The sequence below is a fragment of the Scyliorhinus torazame genome, chromosome 2, assembly GCF_047496885.1.
Source record: "Scyliorhinus torazame isolate Kashiwa2021f chromosome 2, sScyTor2.1, whole genome shotgun sequence".
Classification (NCBI taxonomy): Eukaryota; Metazoa; Chordata; class Chondrichthyes; order Carcharhiniformes; family Scyliorhinidae; genus Scyliorhinus; species Scyliorhinus torazame.
In genome coordinates, this window is record NC_092708.1 from 362,520,780 (window position 1) to 362,543,363 (window position 22,584).

Below are 22,584 nucleotides of genomic sequence, written 5' to 3' on the forward strand. Positions count from 1 at the left end.
ACTCCCCCCAGCTCAATCTCTCCCCCCCCCCCCCAGCTCAATCTCTCTCCCCCCCCCCCCAGCTCAATCTCCCCCCCCCCCAGCTCAATCTCCCCCCCCCCAGCTCAATCTCCCCCCCCCCCCCAGCTCAATCCCCCCCCCCCCAGCTCAATCCCCCCCCCCAGCTCAATCCCCCCCCCCCCCCCAGCTCAATCCCCCCCCCCCCCCCAGCTCAACCCCCCCCCCTCCTCCAGCTCAACCCCCCCCCCTCCTCTCCGTTGTCTCTTCTGTTATCATCTTTAAAAAACCAAAAGCAAAGGTGATGGATTTCAATCAAGAGAATTTGTTCGGGCAAATAGAAGATTTGCAGGAACTTAGTTTCATTGAAAGACCTGTACGCAGATACCTGAAGGTGTGTATGAGGGGGTGTGGGTGGGAGTTGTGGGTGGGGGCGGGGGGGTCCTGATCAACATTGTACAAATACCTTTATTGATGTGCCCCCCCCCCCCCCCCCCGGTAGGACTTATCAAGGTTATGCACAATTCTCCGCGGTTACAGTGCACCCGCTTACTCCTGACCCACTGCACTGGAAATGTACTTAAAGCCAAAATCGGCCGCCTACTCAGGGCACCCAGGCAGCGTCCGGTTTATTATATAGGCCACTGATGATAATACCAATTACAGCCAGCCGCAGGCGAGAGGAGCGGAATTACGTAAGTTAGCACCAAATGAAACATCAAATTTGCTGTACCAGATCTCAAACTGTGACTCATTTTAACGGGAACGTTTTTACCTGCTAACCATTAACACGAATGTCACAGCCACCTGCATTGGGCTTATTTATTAAGAACTGCATCCATAATTTGATATTTTATTCACGCTATCTATGTGTGTGAACTGAAGCAAATGTGAATTGATACCGGACAGATCCGATTATGTTTCTGGCCAAATATTAATATGGTTCTATTTTCATCCTGAAGTGTGAATGATTCACTGTTTAATACATTCTGATGTACTAATTTAATGAAGGCCTTTCTGATGTGATACAAACTAGATGTTCTCACTGCTATGTGCAACAGAATGTATCCAACCTGAATACAAAGTCAAATACTTCAGATGCTGGAAATGTGAAATTAAAAAAACAGAAAATGGTTGGCTCAGCAGGTCAGGCTGCATTTGTTTTGACCGAAGACCATCAACCTGAAATCCGCTTTGACAAAGAGTCATCCAAAATCAAAACGTTAGCTCTCTTCCCTCTCCACAGATGCTGTCAGACCTGCTGAGATTGTCCAGTATTTTCTGTTTTTGAACCTGAAATATTAACTGTTTCTCCACAGAAGCTGCCAGACCTGCTTAATATCTCCAGCATTTTCTGTTCTTTGTATGTAACCTGATTGTTGTTAACCTGCATAGATTCGTAATCTGGAACAGAAGTTAAACCTAAAATTTGGCACTTAGTGGCACAAAGAGTATTTTATATAGCTATTTGTTTTTGGCACACTATTGTCCGTTTGAATAGTTTATTTTTTCTAGCCTATCAAATGCATTCCTCAACATTTTGGAACTGTCATTTGTAAAATGTTTTTAGTATTGATGAAAAAGACAGAAAGACTTGCATTTATATAGTGCTTTTCAAGACCTATTAACTACTTCTGAAGTTACTGTTGTAATGAAGAAAATCAGGTAGCCAACTTGCGCACCACAATCTCCCACAAACAGCAAATTATATGTTCTTGTGATCTTCATTCAGGAATAAATATTGGCCAGGACACCAGGGATTACTCCCCCTGCTCCCCTTTGGAATAGTACTGTGGGATCTTTTACATCCACCAAAACAGTCAGCAGGGGGCTCCGTTTAATGTCTCATCCAAAAGACGGCACCTCTGTCGCTGTAATCCCTCAGTTCTGCACTGGTGTGTCAGCCATGATTTTTTTGTATGTGTGCCCAAACCGTGGAGTGGAACTTGAAACTGGAACCATCTGTCTCAGAGACGAGAATGTTACCGACTGAACAAAATAAATGCTCACTTGGGATCAGAACCTGCTTATTTAGCTCTGGAAGTGTGACCAGGCTGCAAAGAAATGGAACATCGAGTTTAAAATCACAGTTGGGATTGATTCAAGAAGGTGGATTGCCATTTGATCCATCAGGCCACTAGAAAAGCTGAGTTCATTGGTATCAACTGGTGTTCCCCTATGCTTTTCCCTCGACTTCCATTCTGTCTTGTGTTTTTAAAAAAAAATAGTGATACTGTATTTAAATGATTTTCTCTCCTGTAAAACCTAATGACTTCTCGCTACTTTAGAGTGAGGAATCTCTTGTGTAAACAAATTACTACTCTTTGCTCACTCCTGACAGTTCAGATTAATTGTATTCTTCTATATTAATGTATCATTATTGTCTCCTAAGTGTATAATATAAAAATATATATTAGATAGTTGCCAATAAAGTTGAAAACAGTGATCCAATCTTGTACTTTGATGACAATCATAAAATGCTCGAGCTTTTCCATTTCAGTTTGTGATATCATCTGACACCCCCTTGATTTAGTCTCCCTTGATTGAAATTATCTTGTAATTTAATGACAACCATCTAGCCATTTCACATCTGCTCCATTTTTAATATTTATTTACATTTGTAGACGCCAGAAGAGATAGAAAGATTGACAGTTGATGAAGAACTCAATGATATTGAAAGAGCTGTCTACCTTCTCAGGTAGGTTATGAATTCACAATTTCCTAGCATTCTGGAAGAAAGGTGCAGTAATGTCTGAAATTGTGTTTGCAGCATGTTTTGAAAATGAATGTTCTTAAACTATTTGCCAACAGTATTGAGGTCACTTAGTTTTGAAAGGTATCTGCATGATGTTTCTGTTTTTGTACATTTTATTTTTGAGTAGCCCGCCTGCTCATGACTGATCAGTTTTTCTATCCTTACAGCATAGATATTAAAATATATATTTAGTTCCTTTTTGGTACTCTGACTCTTGTCTTTATCACAGGGTTTCTGTTATTGTAATCATGACTTTTGGAAGCTTCATGGCAATGCTTCAGATCTCATCTGTGTCTCTTTTATTCCCCCTCAATAGAAAGTGCGTGAATCCTGGGTTTGTATATTCAGATGTTCCCCTGTAATGCATAATGAAAGTTGCACATCTGAACCCAGTGCCATATGCTATTTTATCAGTTGTAATTAATATATTAACTATGCAAGTTTCATCTGAAGTTTCACATTTGTAATAATTCTAGATTTTCTTTAAAAAAATAAATAAATTTAGAGTACCCAATTCATTTTTTTTCAAATTAAGGGGCAATTTAGTGTGGCCAATCCACCTAGCCTGCACATCTTTTGGGTTGTGGGGGCAAAACTCACGCAAACACTGGGAGAATGTGCAAACTCCACATAGACAGTGACCCAGAGCCGGGATCGAACCTGGGACCTCGCCGCCGTGAGGCAGCAATGCTAACCACTGCGCCACAGTGCTGTCCCCTTCTAGATTTTCTTTAACTATTTATCTAGTTTTGATTTGTTTTGTTGCATGTCCTTCAAATTCAAATGCCTTATTTACTCGTTGAGCATCTATCGTTGCTAGTAAGATTAAAGTCTTTACCAATCTGTCTCCTTGACTTACTTTCTCATTAGGTAAGTGTGGCGTAAAAATCTCTCTATGGAATTTCAGTTAAGGTTCAAAATGTCTTGCAAAGGCACCCAAGATATTTTTGTTGTTTTCACTGACTCTGTTGAGTATAAACTACTCCTAGTCACATCTTTGCAGATTCTCTTATCAGCCAAGATGGGTGCTCTCCAGGCTATTTATAGTTTTAATTATTAGTTTGCTCTTGTGTGCTGTTTATTTTCCTCCTTCCCTCATATATTGTAATTTTAAAAAATGCTAAGCTTCCGTTCTTCTACATTGATAAGTTGTTTCAAGTTGCATTAATTGCTGTGTTGCTGTAGTCAGAAAGAGGGCCTCAACAGATATTTTAAGGTGGTTACAAAGTTGCAAGCTGAGAAAAATTGGAATACAGTGGACCATACAGCATCTTCAGCCTGTTCTGCCATTCAAAATGATCATGGTTTAACGTTTGCACCAAGTCCCTTTTCCAACTCTCTTCCCATATCCTTTTATTTCCTTAATGTCCCAAAATTTATTGATCTCATACTTTAATATATTACTTGAATCAGCATCCACAACCCTCTGGAGTAGAGAATTCCAAAGATTCATATCCCTTTTGAGTGAAGAAATTTCTCCTCCTCTTAAGTCCTAATTTGCTAGCCCCTTATCTTCAGACTATACCAGCAAGGTCTAGACTCTCAGTAACAACCATCTAAGAATTTTGTGAGAAATGTTTCAATGAGATTATATCTCAATATTCTAAACTTCACAAAATATAAGATCATTCTGCTCATGGGACAGTCCTGGCATCCCGGAAACAATCTGTTGAACCACCTTTGCACCATTCCCAAGAGAAGTATATCTTTCCTTGGTTAAGGAGACCAAAACTGGACACGGTATTCCAAGCTTGGTCTCATAAAAGTGCTATATAATTGTAGTAACATTTACTTACACTTAGTCCAACCCCTTTGCAATAAAGATCAACATGCCATTCCTAATCATTAGATGTACTTGTATGTAAACATTATGTGATTTGTCTACAAGGTAATAACAATATTCTGCTTTAACTTTAAAAGTGGATAATTTCACATTTACCCACATGATACTCCATCTGCCATCTTCCTGCCCAACCACAAGATCACTGTAATCGGTTTGCGGCCTCTTTACATCCGTTCACACCCTCCCAGCTTTGTATTGTCAGCAGATTTGGATGCATTACGCTTGCTCTCATCTGAGGGCCAAGCAGCACCTACAGCACTCCACGAATTGCATCCTTCCATCTTGAAAATGAACCATTTTATTCTGACATTTCTTTCTGTTAATCTTCAATCCAAGCTAATATTAACCTCAATACAGTGAACCTAAAACTTGTTTAACAACCTTGTGTGTGGCATCTAATTGAAGCCTACTGAAAACCCAAATATACTACATGCAAAGAATCCCCCTTGTCTACTCTGTGTGCTGCATCCTCAACTGTGGCTCAATTAGTCCCATTCCTGCTTCTCGAGTCAGAAGGTTATGGGTTCAAGTTCCATTCCAGAGATTTAGGCATAAAATTCTAGACTGGTACTTTGGTGCAGCACACTCGTGAGACAGTGTTGCCATCTTTCGGGTGCGACATAGACAAAGGTCCTGTCTGCTTTCTCGGGTGGATGTCGAAGATCCCATTACGTTGTTTTGAAGGAAAGCAGGGGATGTATTGATGTCTTTGCCAATATTTACCCCCCAATCAACATCAGTAACCAGATTATCTGGTTGTTATCACATTGCTATTTGTAGGAGCTCGATGAATGCAAATTAGTTGCTACATTTCCTACATTACAATTGACTACACTACAAAAGTAATTAATTGACTGTCAAGTATTTTGAGGCATCCTGAGGTCATGAAAAGTGATGTATAAATGCAAGTTTTCCTTTCCTTTTTCTTTCATCCCTACCACCTCAAAAGAAAAAGTTAATACATCTGTTGGCATGGATTTCCCTTTCATGAAGCTGTGCCTAATCATATTATGATTTTCCATTTGCTCTGATACCATGTCCTTAGATTGTTGTGTTTTCTCTTTTACTGATGTTAGACTTAACTGGCCTATATTGCCCCTCTCCATGCTACCTTCCAATTCATGGGGAATGTTCTAGAATCTAGGGAATTCTGAAAAATCAATGCATCCATAATCTTTCTTTTAGGACTGTAGTATGTAGGCCATCAGGCCCAGGGGTTTTGTCAGTTTTTTGTCCCATTAATTTATCCAGTACTTGTTCTTTTCTGATATTAATTACTTTATTAGTTTCTCATTCTGGTTAGACCCTTGGTTCACCACAATTTCTGAAATGTTCTTTGTGTCTTCTACGGTGAAGACAGAAACAAAATATTTGTTTGGCTCTTCGTTTCTTCATTTGCCATTACCATTTCTCCTGTCTCTGCTTCTAAGGGATCCGTGCTTACTCCGCTAATATCCTCCCTTATTCACGTTTGTCCAAACTTTTACACCTTATAGTGTTCAATTCTGGTCGCCACACTACCAGAAGGATGTGGAGGCTTTAGAGAGGGTGCAGAAGAGATTTACCAGAATGTTGCCTGGTATGGAGGGCATAAGCTATGAGGAGCGATTGAATAAACTCGGTTTGTTCTCACTGGAACGAAGGAGGTTGAGGGGCGACCTGATAGAGGTATACAAAATAATGAGGGGCATAGACAGAGTGGATAGTCAGAGGCTTTTCCCCAGGGTAGAGGGGTCAATTACTAGGGGGCATAGGTTTAAGGTGAGAGGGGCAAGGTTTAGAGTAGATGTACGAGGCAAGTTTTTTACGCAGAGGGTAGTGGGTACCTGGAACTCGCTACCGGAGGAGGTAGTGGAAGCAGGGACGATAGGGACATTTAAGGGGCATCTTGACAAATATATGAATAGGATGGGAATAGAAGGATACGGACCCAGGAAGTGTAGAAGATTGTAGTTTAGTCGGGCAGTATGGTCGGCACGGGCTTGGAGGGCCGAAGGGCCTGTTCCTGTGCTGTACATTTCTTTGTTCTTTGTTCTTTGTTCTTTTTACATTTCCTGTTAACTTTTTCTTGTATTGTTTTCTCCTCTGATTTTTAAAATCCTTAGGCTTACTACAATTTTTGCAATATGTAAGCCTGTTCTTTTGGTCTGATACTATCCTTAACTTCTCTGATTAGCCACTGATGCCATTTCTCCCATTTGTCTTCCTCAAGGGAACTTGTTGAGAATAATGAATTATTCCTTTAACTCTTTGTAATTGCATTACTATCATCATTTTGTTTAGTCAACTTCCCAAACTACTTCCGCCAAACCTACCCCTCATATTGTGATTAAATATAACACGCTAGATTTGGACTTAACAATATCGCTCTCAATTTTAATATGAAATCAGGCTCTCAATTTTAATATGAAGTCCCTCAGTGCACAGTACTAGATCTAAAGTAGCCTGTTTCTTATTTGGTTTCTTGCTATATTGTTCTAGTATTTATATACTATTTTGCCAGTGATATGACAATAATTGCTGTTTACCTGTAAGTACTGCCTGTGCATAAATAAGTTTGGATGAACAAGTTATCGAAAAACCTTTTTATCTAGTAAGTCTTGATGTGGTATAAAATGGCAAAATATAATGCCTGGTCTATTCTAAGACAGTGCTGCTTCTTGTTTAAGATTATGTAATAAGCTGCTTGAGTGAAGTCTGTTAAAAATTTATTTATTTACACTGGTGGGCGTGTGATAATTTTTAATGGATAACTTCTGGTCACAAAAGTGATTTGAATCGAGCTTTCCTGCTTGATATGTTCAAGAATGAGTTTTGAGTTTTACAAAAAAATATTCGTCCATGAGATGTAATCATTGCTGGCAAGATCAGCATTTATTGCCTATTTCTAATCGCACTTGAAAAGGTGGGGCCAATTTAGCTCAGTTGGCTGGACAGCTGGTTCATGATGCAGAACGAGGCCAACAACGCTGGTTCAGTTCCTGTACTGGCTAAGTTATTCATGAAGGCCTGCCTTATTAATCTTTCTCCTTGCCTGAGGTGTGGTGAGACCCACGCAGACATGGGGAGAATGTGCAAACTCCACATGGAGGGATTGAACCAGGGTCCTCAGCACCGTGAAGCAGCAGTGCTAATCACTACGATGCAATGCTACTCTTTTTAGGAGTTTTTATATCAAATTGGCAGATTCTCTTAGGCCACATCTGTTTTTTTTTTTCAGTTAATTTTTGCAGCACATATCAATAAGAAAAGTGTTAGGCTCCTTGATCCAGCATGTATTGGTGAACCACATGGGTAAGGCTGTTCCTAGCTTCGGTCCCTGTGCTATAAAATAAAGTTGGGCCCCGACACACATTGTTGAAAAGTTATATCCAGGAAACCCTATTCTTATTGATAGGTTCTGTAGTGACTACATTATGGTGTTGCACTCTCACCAAGTGGAAAAATAATGTGCATAATCAAATGCAGTGATGGCTTCTTGTCTACTGACCGTTTAATGTTCCAAACCCTATAATTAATGCTGGCCAAAGCCTTTGCATGTTTTTGAATTGGGGCAGGTGTTCCAAAGGCATAGTTCTTTGACAATTCTCATCATTGTTTGAGCAGTTACAGAGATTGATTGACAGAATTAGAATAGAGTGATCTCTTTATGTTTGACTCTTCATTTCTCATTAGTTTCTCTTAATCATTATTTCACTGAGTTAAGGAAGGGGAAAAACTTGCTTGGTTTTCTGATTCTGACAGGTATCCAGTGATGTTTGCTCAAAACAAAATCACTTTTGGTGAGTGCCTGGCAAGGACAAAATAAAGCTTGGCATTAATTGCTCCCTGTGGTTAAGTAACCTGTCAAACACGTGTGGTCACTTGGATGACTAAGGGAGTGCTTTTCTAAAATCTTGGCAATCTTTCAAAAAGGAGAGAAAATCAAAATGGGAAAAAGCAGACATTTTACAAATTGTTGAAAGGTTATATCCAGGTAACCCTATTCTTATTGATAGGTTCTGTAGTGACTACATTATGGTGTTGCACTCTCACCAAGTGGAAAAATAATGTGCATAATCAAATGCAGTGATGGCTTCTTGTCTACTGACCGTTTAATGTTCCAAACCCTATAATTAATGCTGACCAAAGCCTTTGCATGTTTTTGAATTGGGGCAGGTGCTCCAAAGGCATGGTTCTTTGACAATTCTCATCATTGCTTGAGCAGTTACAGAGATTGATTGACAGAATTAGAATAGAGTGACCTCTTTATGTTTGACTCTTCATTTCTCATTAGCTTCTCGTAATCATTATTTCACGAACATGACAGATCTGACAAAGCTGGTAACTAGTTAACTAAATATTAATGCTATGCCAATTGTGCAGTAATTATAGGTTGCAACAACAGACAGTGAATACAGCCTAGATCCCAATGATTTGTATGCAGAGTAGATTTTTAATATAATAATGATTCCTTAATTTAGTTTTAGCTTTTGTAATTTTGAACATTATTTTTTCCCTGTGACTTTGCTGTTAAATCTTGCAAAAGGTGATCAGTGCCTCAAAGTAATAGCATCCCAAAGGAAATTTACTTTGATTGTATTCTAAATAAAGTTAATATAACATTTGTCTTTGCATCGGAAAACGAATGGATAACAAGCATGTTGCTTCAAGTCTATATTGGGAATGATGGTTCATCCACTTGGATAGATCTTTTTTGGCTCGTTTGAAGTTTTAGGAGGAGGTGAGACACTTATTCAGGAAAAGGGTGGGGGGATATTGGGAAAATCAGCATAACCTAATAGTTTTATATGTTCATTATGAACCTAGGCAGAGAATCGGTAGTTTGATTAGTGATAGGTATGAAAATGAGGACAATATCAATTCAGTTGGCCTGAGTTTATACTTGATTGCACAGGTTATGATTACAGTAATTTAATATTCTTCTTGGCACGTCCCAATGCATCCGCACATATATACTCTATAGCACAATAGTTGTTCACAGCACCAAAGTACGTCATTCAATCCATGTTGATACTGAGCCTTTGAAGAATTCCAAAACTAATCCCATTGTTCTGATTACTTGCAGCTTCCTCTGTTTACGGTAGTATGTTTTGGTTGTTGCACTGAGTTGATTTTGGAGTACTGCTTCTACAGTGCACTTAAATCAGGAATTTGATGCAGTGCGGGAAGAGATGCTGTTCTGGTGCTTTTAAGAGAAAGGAGCAGTCTGGGAGAGGAAGCAAGAGATAGACCTCTGGGTTGAGGGATAGAAGCATTACCTAGGTGCTTGGTTTGGAGAGTTTTACGATTGCTTTCCTCTGAACTGGGGCAGTAGTTTAAACTAGAATTAGAGAGATATAGATATTAAATCTGTAGCTTAATTTAAATTGCTTAACATCACTATAAATAATTCTTGAATTATATTTCAAATTCAAAACCCTCATTAGTTAAATAAAACAAAATAGAGATAGCCGAGTGATGTGTGTTAGAGCTGTAGCATGTGGGAGCTGGTGGACACCTGTGCGATGGACAACAACCACATCTGCAATTGGCATTTGCAGCTTGGGGAACGTGGGCTCAGAGCTGATGAGCTGGAGCCCGGAGTTTCAGCCAAAGCAAGAGAAAGATACCTACATACTTAAAAAAATATATATATTTTTTTATTCTCCTTTTTCACATTTTCATCCAAATTTCCACCCACTAACCAACAATCGATGGTAACAAATACAATTCCTCCCTCCCAACCCCCAAACAACCCTCAACATTTTAAATACATACATCAAGGAAAAGATTCACCCATCCACCCAGACATAGTCACTAACAACATACACAGTCCAAACGCCCCCCCGCTAATATTCGATGTCATCCAAAAGTGCATAATAAACAAAACCCATGACTTGTAGAACCCTTCCATCCTTTCCCTCAACTCAAACTTCACCTTCTCGAGTGTTTAAAAACTCTAACAGATCCCCCCCCCCCCCCCCCCACGCCAGGGCCCAGGGTGGAGAAACTGACCTCCACCCCAATAGGACCTGTCTTCGGGCGATCAACGAGGCGAAGGCTAAAACATCTGCCTCCGCACCCGCTTCCAACCCCGGCCGATCCGATACCCCAAATATGGCCTCTAGAGGACCTGGCTCAAGCCTCATTTACCACCTTTGAAATTACCCTGAGCATCTCCCTCCAATACCCCTCCAGCTTTGGACAGGACCAAAACATATGAATGTGGTTTATTGTCACAAGTATGACAGGTAAGCTGGTATGGGAATTGAACCCGCGCTGCTGGCCTTGTTCTGCATTACAAGCCAACTGTTTAGCCCACTGTGCTAAATCAGCCCCCTACACACTTGATCCAGGATTCAGTCACACCTCTTGGATGAAGTACTTATGATTTGGTGTGTGAGCAGGGACAGGGTGGCATGACTGAGTGAAGCAGGTAAGAAATCTAAAGGTAGCACTAAAGAAGCCTTAACCCATCTACTTGTTTAACAGATACAAGGTTCTTGTAGCCTTTGTGGGCGAGAGCAGGGACTATAGGGAGAAAGACCAAACTGAATGCTACACAGTGGTAGGCGGACCAGTCACATTGGAGAAGTAAAAAGGAAAGATATTGTCATAGGGGACAGTATAATTAGAGGAATAATTATACTCTCTGCAGCCAAAAATGAGTCACTGCACACTACCAAGTGAAGGACATCTCTTTAGGGCTGGAGAACATCATGGAATCAGAGGGGAAGGATCCAGTTGCCATGGTCCACTGATGTACGAATGACAGGTAGGTCTAAGAAAGAGCCTCTGCTAGGGGAGTAGCTGGGAGCTAAATCAAGATGCAGAACTACAGAGGTAAGAATCTCCGGATTATTACCTGAGCCACAAGAAAATTGGTGTCCCAACCAAGCTGTTCCAACACAACACTGGTATTGAATTGAAATTGTGAAAAATTATAATGTCCTGTCCACAAAAACCAAGACAAATTTTAATAACCACCCAATCAGTCCTCTTGATCATGAGCAAAGTGATAGAAGATGTTGTCACCAGTGCTATCAAGTGACACTTGTACAACAATAACCTGCTCGCTGATGCTTATTGATTCCACCAGGGCCACTCCGCTCCTGATCGCACTTCAGCTTTGGACCAAACATTGATCAAAGAGCTGAACTCCAGGCGAGAGGTGAGAGTGACTGCCCTTGACATCAAGGCAGCATTTGACCTAGTATGGCATCGAGGAGCTGTGGTAAAGTCAGTGGGGATCAGGGGGAAAACTCTGCACTGGTTGGAGTCATACCTGGCTCAAAAGAAGATGGTGGTGGTGGTGATTGGGAGCCTAATCATCTTCGTTCCAGGACATCACTGCAGGAGTTCCTCAAGGTAGTCTCTTGGGTGCTTCACCAATGGCCTTCCTTCCATCGTAAAGTCAGATGTGTGGGCGTTCACTGATTACAGTATGTTCAGTATCATTCACAACTCCGGTCCTGAAGCAGTCTGTGCCAATGTGCAGCAAGACTTGTGGACAACATTCAGATTTGGGCTGTTAAGTAGCAAATAACACATGTCATAAAAATGCCTGACATTGACCATTTCCTACCAAAGAGTATTTAATCATCTCCCCATTACATTCAATGGTATTACCATTGCTGAATCCCCCACAATCAACATCCTGGCAGTTACCATGAGAAAAACTGAACAGACCAGCCATATAAATACTGTGGCTACAAGAACAGGTGACACTTGCACAACAATAACCTGTTATTGCACAACAATAATCTGATAGAGGCTGGGAGCTCTGAGGTGAATAGGTCAACTACTGACTTCCCAAAGCCTGTCCATCATTAATGCTCCAATTCAAGAAAGGAGGGAAACAGAAAGCAGTGTAGTGATCTCGATATGTGCTTGGACACAAGTGGTTAATGTGTAATCAGTAGCACGACATGATCACTAGAGGGCCGGACCAACAAGGGTATAAAAAGCAACCACATTGGGTCTTTCGCTCTCTCTTGGGTGCACTGTGACCAGGGCATTAGCAGACTAGTTCAGATGGCTAGTGGAGTTATGTATCATTACCGTAGTTCGATCTTGTTACCCTTATCACTAGTATCAAAGTTAAAGTAAAGAACTCATGCAATTATTGTTATAGTTACTCAATAAACCTTTTGTTACTACTGGACGAGTAAGAATCTTCATCGCGATTCAGAAGACCTCATCACTAACCAAGGTTTGAGTAGCACATGTTACCTACCACACAGGTAACAAAACATGTATCAGGCGTGTTGGCTTTAACATAACTAGTTAGATTAGGTTGGATAAAAAGAGAAGAAAATTCGACTGTGGAAGACTTCGCAGCAAATGGATCCTCAATGACTAACTATGGGACTCATTCGACCTCTAGGGCAACTGGAAACAACCGGTAATTTAAGTTATGACTGGAGAAGATTTGAACAGATATTCCAAATATTTATCGCAGCTAATGATTTAAGCACGGTCTCTGACGCAACGCAAGTAGCACTACTATTCTCAATAGGAGGGCATGAAGCTAGAGAAATCTATAATTGCTTTAATTACTTAGAAGGTGAAGACAACACCAAATTAGAAGTAATACTCCAAAAATTTGATGAACACTAAGAGTCAGTCTAGTGAGATGCTGGAAAGATTTAACTCTTGTCATAAATGCCAGAGAAACGGAGGGCCCATCACTGATTTTATTACAAATCTCAAGTTAATACCACAAGGCTGTGATTATGCTGATTTCAGAGACACTATGATAATGGATCAATTAATTTATGGACTATCTGACAAAAATTTGAACTAAGAACTTTCACAAGATGGGTATCTAACTCTAGAAACTGTTATACAAAAATGCCTTGCTTATGAACAAAAACAAAATCAATACTGTGAGTCTTTACAAACCCAGAATCAATATCTAGAAAACAAAATCAGTAAAAATGGCGCGAATACTCACCATGAGACAGAGGCAGGGTTGAAATTTAAGAAGACGCAAGTTCTGAGCGGCAGACATCTTGCGCATGTGCAGTCTGATCAGTCCGCACTTCCCTAAAAGACGCAAACCGGCAAAACCGTGTTCTGCGCATATGTGAGAAGCTGCGCGTGCGCAGTTGCGGAAAGAGTGCACAGTAAAGGAAACTCTTGCGTGCACATGCGCAATCGAGTCCTACGCATGACGTCACGAGCGTCATGACGTCAGAGGACCCGGACCACGCCCACTTAAAAGGGAAATGCACGGAAATGAACAAAAAGAAATGTAAAGCTGCAAAACCCAATTTTCTTACCTCAAAAGACAGAACAATGCCCGAACTTACACTAGCAATTGAAAATAACTTTCACAACACCCTGGAACAAGCAGTCTGCACCACCCAAAGTGAAGAGCACAATGACAAATCCGAAACCCAAGAAGATGATTTGTTCATTGAACGTGGAGAGAACGATAACAACTCCGAAACAGAAAGAGATGATTTGTCGACCGAACAATACACTCAATGCTGCTCAGACATGATTGAGTTAATCGGATATGCTGATCACAGCATCAGCAACACAGTTGCAAAGCTCAGCACGACTCTACTCATGGTAGATGATTCGAATACCATGATGCCATGGCAGATCGTCGATACAGGGCAGCACGATAGCCTTGTGAATAGCACAATTGCTTCACAGCTCCAGGGTCCCAGGTTCGATTCCGGCTTGGGCCACTGTCTGTGCGGAGTCTGCACGTCCTCCCCGTGTGTGCGTGGGTTTCCTCCGGGTGCTCCGGTTTCCTCCCACAGTCTAAAGATGTGCAGGTTAGGTGGATTGGCCATGATAAATTGCCCTTAGTGTCCAAAATTGCCCTTAGTGTTGGGTGGGGTTACTGGGTTATGGGGATAGGGTGGAGGTGTTGACTTTGGGTAGGGTGCTCTTTCCAAGAGCCGGTGCAGACTCGATGGGCCGAATGGCCTTCTGCACTGTAAATTCTACATTGGATGACAGCAATACCCAAGAAGACGACGATGCCACACAGAGAGCACAGATCGACCCTACAGTGAGAACACTGCACAACTCCACAGAGAGAGCAATGACAGACTCCAGAGAGAGAACGACGCAAGCCTCCACAAAGAGAGCAACGTAAGCCGCCGCAAAGAGATCGATGCAAGCCTCCACAGACAGCTCGGTGACAGACTCTAAAATGGAAGCAAGCAAACATTCCATAGCGAACGCCATGTATGAACAAGACTATGAAAGTCTCCCAAGCTCACGTGAACAACAAAAAGACTATGACAGTCTACCCAGCTTATTTGAGCCACCAGAACCCAGCTCATTTAACCAACAAGAAGACAGTCTACCCAGCTTATTTGAGCCACCAGAAGAAGACTATGAAAGTCTACCCAGCTCATTTAACCAACAAGAAGACACTGAATGTCTACCCACTGTGTGAGACAAGTGACGAAGAAAGTCTACCCACTGTGTGAGACAAGTGACAAAGAAATCACAATTCCCATACAGGATGTGCAGGATCGCAGCGAGACTGACAGATCTCAGTTTGTCTGCACAGAAGCACTCAACAATCAGAGGAGGGCTACTCATGAGTCCAGAGAGACCACGTCAAATGAAATCGTGAAGATTTTGACTCCAGAAGAGGAGCACCAAGAAACCAAAGGTGATTCAAATGAACCAGAAATAACTCCAGACGAGGAGCACAAAGAGATCACAGATGGTTCAAGTGAACCAGAAATGACTCTAGCAGTGGAGTACCAAGGAAGCAAAGAAGAGGAGTCAAATCCACCACAAATGACTGATGTCACCAACATCAATGCAACATCAGATCATTCTCACAATTCGCAAGAAGAAACTATCAATGTAACAGATACCACAAAGGACACTGATACCAATAACTGTGACAATGACTCATATCATCCACACGGAACACTCATTGAGCGCAACAGGAACAACAAAAACCGCAAGAAGCACAGCAGAATCAAGAACAACAACAGCAACATGCAGCGTACAAGAGCAACAGCAAGAAGCGCTGCAGAAACAAGAACAACGACAACAACATCAAAAACTACAAGCACAACAACAAAAACTACAAGAACAACAACAAAGCATACCAAAAGCAGAAACAACAAGCACGACAAAAACAACAACAAGAATGGCAACAACAGAAACAACAAGCACGACAAAAAAGACAACAACAAAAACGACCAAGACAGAAACGACAAAAACAATGACAACAAAAACAACAAAGACAGACACAGCAGAAACAACAACAATGAAACAATGACCTGTACAACATGGTACAACTCTGCACATGAAGGACAATGCCATAGCACACTGCAAAACAATGACAAGACTACAAACATGCCAAGGCATGACAAAGAATCTCACATTCACATCTGCTCCAGAACAAGCAAGCACGCCAGCTTTCAAGGCAGATGACACACTAGATCAATACCGTAAGCACAGGAAAAAGTCCAGGTCAGACAACGGTGCAACACAGAATCGCTACCACAAGTATAGAAAAAAAAAGAAAGTCTAAATCAGACAACAAAGTGATTCGACCATTCGAACACCTCATGGTGACTTGATGGTCACTTAAACACAAGAAAACTGACGACGTTCACAAAGAAATAACGACATCAACATCACCACTTCAACAACAGAAGAAGAAAGCAACTCAACCGAACAAATTCATAAAGTTTGGACTCACAAATTTTTAAAATTAAGATTGGACTCCTAAATATTAATTGGCTTTGTATAATCACCACAACTTGTACATAACATCATTTGTCTATCTATTTCATGCAAGCCAAAAAAAACCTAAGTGACTAAATGTATTCACATTTGACGGACTAACTCATTGATTTTATGTAATGCATTTGCAAACTGCATCCATTATGTTTGTTAAATTTTCAATTTTACAACATACAGAAAATATGTAACACGAAAAAAAGGGGGATGTAGTGATCTCCATATGTGCATGTACACAAGGGGTTAATGTGTAATCAGCACCACATGATCACTAGAGGGCCGGACCAACAGGGGTATAAAAGGCAACCACATTGGGGGTCTCTCTCTCTCTTGGGTGCACTGTGACAAGGGCAATAGCAGACTAGTTCAGATGGCTAGCGGCGTTACGTATAGTTATTGTAGCTGTGGTATTCAGCAAGGTGCAGCATACATGGTTATTACACAAGATATAGCTCTTAGTGCTGAGAGTGATATGTTGGCATAGATAGAGGACTGGTCAAATAACAGAAAACCTATTAGGATAAATGGGACCCTTTTTAGATTATTAAATTTTCACTAATGGGGTCCCATAAGGATCAGTGCTGGGATCACTGCTATTCACAATTTACATTAACAATTTGGATTTTGAAATAAAAAATACAATTGCTAACTTTGTGAATGAAATAAATGATTTACTCAATACCACGGGAGGTCTGCAACATATTTTAGGGGGTCATTGATAAACTTGCAGGATGGGAAAGTAACTGTCAAATGAAGTTCAACATAAATATATGCGAGGTCATTCATTTCGGTAAAACGACTAGTGAAAGTTTGGATGGGGGAGAAGAACAAAGGGTTCTTGGGAGTACATATACACCAATCACTAAAAATTGTGCAGCAGGTTAGAAAGGCCACAGAAAAAAAAACCAAAGCAGCAGGCTTCATTTCTGGAGAGATGGAATTGAAAAGTTGGGGTGTTATGCTAAACCTGTATCAGACCTTGGTTGGACCTCACACAAGATTAAGATAAGAAAACATGGGAGGAGATTCCAACAAAACATTAATACCAATCACATCCAACCTTTTGCCATTCTGAATAATACCCTCTACTTCTGCTCTCTGGTTTCTGTCTTGAAGCCAGCGGAATCCATTCTACCACTTTTCCCCTCACTCCACATTCTCTGACCGTTATTCATTAGTTTATTATGGGGCATTTTGAAAATCCAGGTAAATTAACATCTGCATCACCATTGTTTACTTTATCTGTTACCTCCTCAGAAAAATCAATAATGTTGGTAAACAAAATTTTCATGTTGAAATCCGTGCTGACTGTTCACTATTATATTTCTTATCTAGATATTCTTCTTGTCTCTCTCCTTTAGTTGGAATTTCTTCATTTTTCCTGCCACAGATGTTAAGCTGACTGATTTATAATTCCGTTGTTATGTTCCAGTTGTCCCCCCCCCCATGCTAAATATGGAGATTAGTGTAGCCTTCCACCAGTCCTCTGGCACTGCACTTCTGAGAAATGATTAAATACGAGTAGTCATGTCTCTTATCTCTTTCCTAGGTTATTTTGAAATATGTGGATGCAATGTATTCAGACCAGGGTCTTTATTCTCTTTTGAGTTGTTTTAGTTTCTTTGATTGTACTGTGATGGAATTTGCTGATAATAGAAACACATGTGACAAAGCAAGACGTGAGAATGGCATGGAGTCTGCAAAGAGATATGGATGGGTTAAGGACATGAACAAAAATTTGGTAGCGGGAGTATAATGTCCCAACGTGAGAGGTTTTCCACTTTGGGAGAAAGAATTGAAAAGCAGAATATTATTTAAATAGAGATTACAGAATGCTGTGGTAAGAGGAGTATGGGTATCCTCATGCATGAATCATAAATTGGCATACAGTTACAGCAAGTAATTCAGAAGGCAAATGGAATTATGGTCTCTTTTGCAAGAGGTGTGGATACAAAAGTAGGAAAATCTTGCTACAACTTTACAGGGTGTTGGTGAGACGCAAGTAGGGTATTTAAGGAGGGATATATGTGCAGTGAAGGTAGTTGAGAAAAGGTTCACTCGGTTGATTCTTGGGATGAAGAGGTTGTCTTGAGGAAAGGTTGGATCTATATTCGTTGGAGTTTAGGAGAATGAGAGGTGATTTTATTGAAACATACAAGATTCTTAGTGGCTTGATAAGGTAGATGCTTCCCCTAGTAAGGGAAATCTAGCATTCAGGGACACAGCTTCAGAACCAGGGGGGGGGGGGGAAGAAGAGTCTCCTATTTGAGACAGATGGGGGGACTTTTCTCTTGGGGTTGTTAATCTTTGGAATTGTCTCCCAAATGAACAATGGAGTCTGGGTCATTGAATATCTGATTTGGACAAATCTTTGATCTACAAGAGTTATGAGGTGCAGGTGGGAAAATAGAGTTGAGGCTGTGATCAGATGAGTCATGTTCTTGTTGAATGGTGGAATAGGCTCACTGGACTGAATGGCCCACTCTTATTTCTTATTTGTTACGTTACAATTAGTATTTTATCACATTCAAAAATGTATTCCAATCTTTTTCAGCTAAGTTTGAAAACCTGTTGTTGAGTATAATTTATAACCTATTTGGTTCATGTCTTGCATTAATGATTCTTGGCTCAATTAATAATTAAAATATTTAGTTCTATGAAATCTACAGATATCAATTCTGCTTTAATTGGTGGTCTGTGGAGAAAGAATTGTCCTATTTTAAAATTGTAATATTGTGTTTTATATTTTGCTGCTAATCTCCCTTCTGCCCACCAAGATATGACTTCCCAAGGTCTCCCCATGCTTTCGAACTTGCACCTTCCTCTTGTTTCATCATAGGACCAGGAGTAGGCAATTCAGCCACTCGAGCCTGTCCTGCCATGCCTGATCTGTGAACTAACTCCATATACCTACTGTTGGTCCATAACCCTTCATATCTTTGCTTAACAAAAACAAAATCACCCATCTTTCTCACCCATATTACCATTAAACTACTGATCGTCCAAATTCCCTTTCTGGTGCTATCTGACATGGATTCCCTCTCCTTGGTAGAGATCCCTGTTCTTTCCTCACATTCCTTTCAAGTCGCCATGCCTTTTCTTCCAAAAAAACCCAATCCTTGGCCCCTCTGTGCTTGCAAACGGCCACTCCAACTCCAAACTTCCTTTCCCCACCATAATTCTTGAACCAAAATAAAAGCAGTAAGCAGCTTCTGTGGAGAAAGAAATGGAGTTAATGTTTTGAGTCCAATATAACAACTCTTTGGAACCTGGTTCTTGAACCAGTTACTGCCTCCCAAAGCATGCTCATCTTTCCCATAACTCTGTACTTGAACTTTACAAACTGGTTTCTGCCCTGCCACAGTATTGATATGATCCCAGATAAAGTCATAAATGACATTCCACATGACTAGCAATGGTGCACTATGCCTCCTATTTTCATGACCTCTGCCTGCAACCTTTGACACAGCTCACCATGCAGTCTCCAACACTTCTGTTAGCCAGCTGAGTGGAACTGCCTTCACGTGAGGCAACGGTCTGCTGTGAGGCAACATTTCCTTCAGTTAAACATTGGGAGGATGGAAAGCTATTGTCTTTGGTCCTTGTTACAAACTCCATCTGCTTATTTCCAACTCCATAACAGTGCCCGCCTATGCATCTGCCTCAGCCCATCTGTTACTGAAACTCTCATCTCCACTTTTGGTCTCTTTCACACTCTATATTCCAATGCTTTCTTTCCTGGATGGTTTCCCATCCTCCAAATTCTGTACACTGGCTCATTAAAAACAATTGTATAGAGCTAAGGTCAGGCCCCATGTGGAGATCCGGGGTTATGAGAAGGCAGGAGAATGAAGATGCGAAAAGTATCATCCATGATTGAATGGCGGAGCAGACTCGATGGGCTGAGTGGCCTAACTCTGCTCCCATGTCTTATGGTCTTCGGTTCAGTTTTGGGCATCCCGTCTCCGGAAGAGCAGATTAGCTTTTGAGGATGCATGATGCAGATTCATCAGACTTACCTGGTGATTATATTTTTAAAAATGCAAGCAGATTTAAGGATGATTGGATCAAGGTGTTTAAAATGTTAATAGGATTCATGAGGATTTATGCAAAGAAACTTTTTTATTTGTCCTCAGGATGTGAACATTACTGGCAAAGACAGCATTTATTTCCTATCCGTAATTGTCCTTGAGAAGGTGCTGGTGAGTCACCATCTTGAACCGCTGCAGTCCATTTGGTGTAGGTATACCCACTGAGCTGGAAGGGAGGGAGTTCCAGAATTTTGACCAAGACAGTGAAGGGCTGGTGACATAATTCCAAGTCAGGGTGGTGACTTAGAGGGGAACCTGGAGGTATTGGTGTTCCCATGTGCCTGCTGTCCTAGTTCTAAGTGGTAGAGGGTGCGGGTTTGGAAGATGCTGCTGAAGGAGCCGTGGCAAGTTGCTGCAGTCCATTGTATGCGCTGCTGTTATTGCCTGCTGGTGGTGGAGTGAGTGAATGTTTGAGGTGGTGGATGGGATACTGATCACGCAGGCTACTTTGTTTTGGATGGTGTTGAGCTTCTGAGTGTTTTTGGACCTATGTCCATCTGGACAACATTCCCACTTTCTGACCTTGTGATGGAGGGGAGGTCATTGATGAAACAAACGAAGATGTCTAGGCCGAGGACACTGTCTTGAGGGACTCCTGCAGTGATGTCCTGGAGCTTAAATGATTGGCCGCCAACAGCCACAACCATCTTCATTTGGTCTAGGTATGACTTCAACCAGTGGAGAGTTTCCCCCCTGTTTCCCGAATTCCGTTTTGCCAGGGCTCACTGATACCTCATTCAATCAAATGTTGCCTTAATGTCAAGGGCAGCCCCTCTCTCCTCACCTCTGGAATTCTACTCTTTTGGATATGTTTGGACCAAGGCTGTAATGAGCTCAGGAGCCAAGTGATTCTGGCAAGACCCAAACTGACCATCAGTATGCAGGTTGTTGTGGAGTATGTGCCACTTTATGGCACTGTTGACGACAACTTCTATTTGTTGATAATTGAGAGTAGACTGATGGGGTGTTAATTGACTGGATTGTATTTGCTCTGTCATTTGCGTACAGGGCATATCTGAGCAATACTTCACCTTTCTGGTAGATGCCAGTGTTGTAGATGTACTGGAATACCTTGGCTAGGCGTCTGGCTAGTTCTGGAGCACAAGCCTTTAGTAATACAGCCAGGGTATTGTTGGAACATAACCAGTGCTTTTAGATGTTTCTTTCTATCACTTGGGAGCGAATTGAATTATCTGAAGAATGGTGTCTATGAAGACAATAACCTCGGTCGAAAGCAAAGATGGTTTATACACCCAGCGCTTCTGGCTGAAGATGGTTGCACATGTTTTTGCCCTTTATTTGGCACTGATGTGCTGAACTCTCCCCATGCTTGGGTTAGGGATGTTTTTTGAGCTTCCTCCTCTGCTTATTTGTTTAATTGCCCACCATCATTCATGCCTGAATGTAGCAGGACTGCAGAGTTTTGATCCGATCCATTGGGAATAGGGGGTGTTACAGATATTCCCAATATCGAGAACAAAAAAACATAATCTTAAAATAGAGCCAGGCTATTTGGGAGTGAAAGAAAACAGCACTTTCCCACACAAAGGGTAAAGAAAACCTGAATTCTCTCCCAACGATGCTGATATAACTGGAGTTTTGAAATAATTTGATATTTGTAAGGTAAAAGTAAAAGGTATCAGTGGACTGGAGCGAAGGTGAGTTGGAATTGATGTACAGATTACACGTAAACTAACAATGGTCGAGCAGGCGTGTGGGGGGGGGGTGGGATTCAGCGGCCTCGTCGCGCCCAACTTGGTGTTGGGACAAGGCCATTGAATCTCGCGAGAAGCCTCTCGCGAGATTTGCAATGCTCAAAACATTTTGTTAAATTTAACAGAATCTTGCAGAATTTAACAGACGCGATCTGGATCTCACCCTCACTGGATGTGGTCCAGATCAACATATTTAAATGAGCCAAAATACCCGGATGCTGGATTCACCTGACGCACGGGACTCACTGGCTGTGCCTGAGAGACCTCGCCAGGGCACCGTTTAGTACTGGTCCATGCAAACGAAGACCAGGTGCAACAGCACCTGGGAGGTCTCCAGGCTAGTGGAGACCCCCGGGTGGTCGGAGGCAGGGTGCCAGGGTTTGGGCCCGGAGGGTCTTACCAGGTAGAGGGGGGCTGAAGGGGATGGTTCCTTGCGTTCTCCTCAAGATTGGGGGGGGGGGGGGG

The 22,584-nt window shown here is 41.5% G+C and overlaps 1 protein-coding gene across 5 annotated transcripts in view; it reads left to right on the forward strand.

Annotated features, from left to right (window-relative positions):
• The first annotated feature begins 238 nt into the window (after positions 1–238).
• ppp4r4 (protein phosphatase 4, regulatory subunit 4) overlaps positions 239–22,584 on the forward strand; it is a 248,522-nt gene continuing 226,176 nt past the window's right edge. For all 5 annotated transcript variants that reach the window (XM_072492658.1, XM_072492647.1, XM_072492668.1 and 2 more), the window contains exons 1-2: positions 239–391; positions 2,622–2,695. In XM_072492658.1, coding sequence (XP_072348759.1) covers positions 302–391; positions 2,622–2,695 — 164 coding nt within the window. In that variant the 5' untranslated portion in view covers positions 239–301. The remainder of the gene's footprint in view (positions 392–2,621; positions 2,696–22,584) is intronic.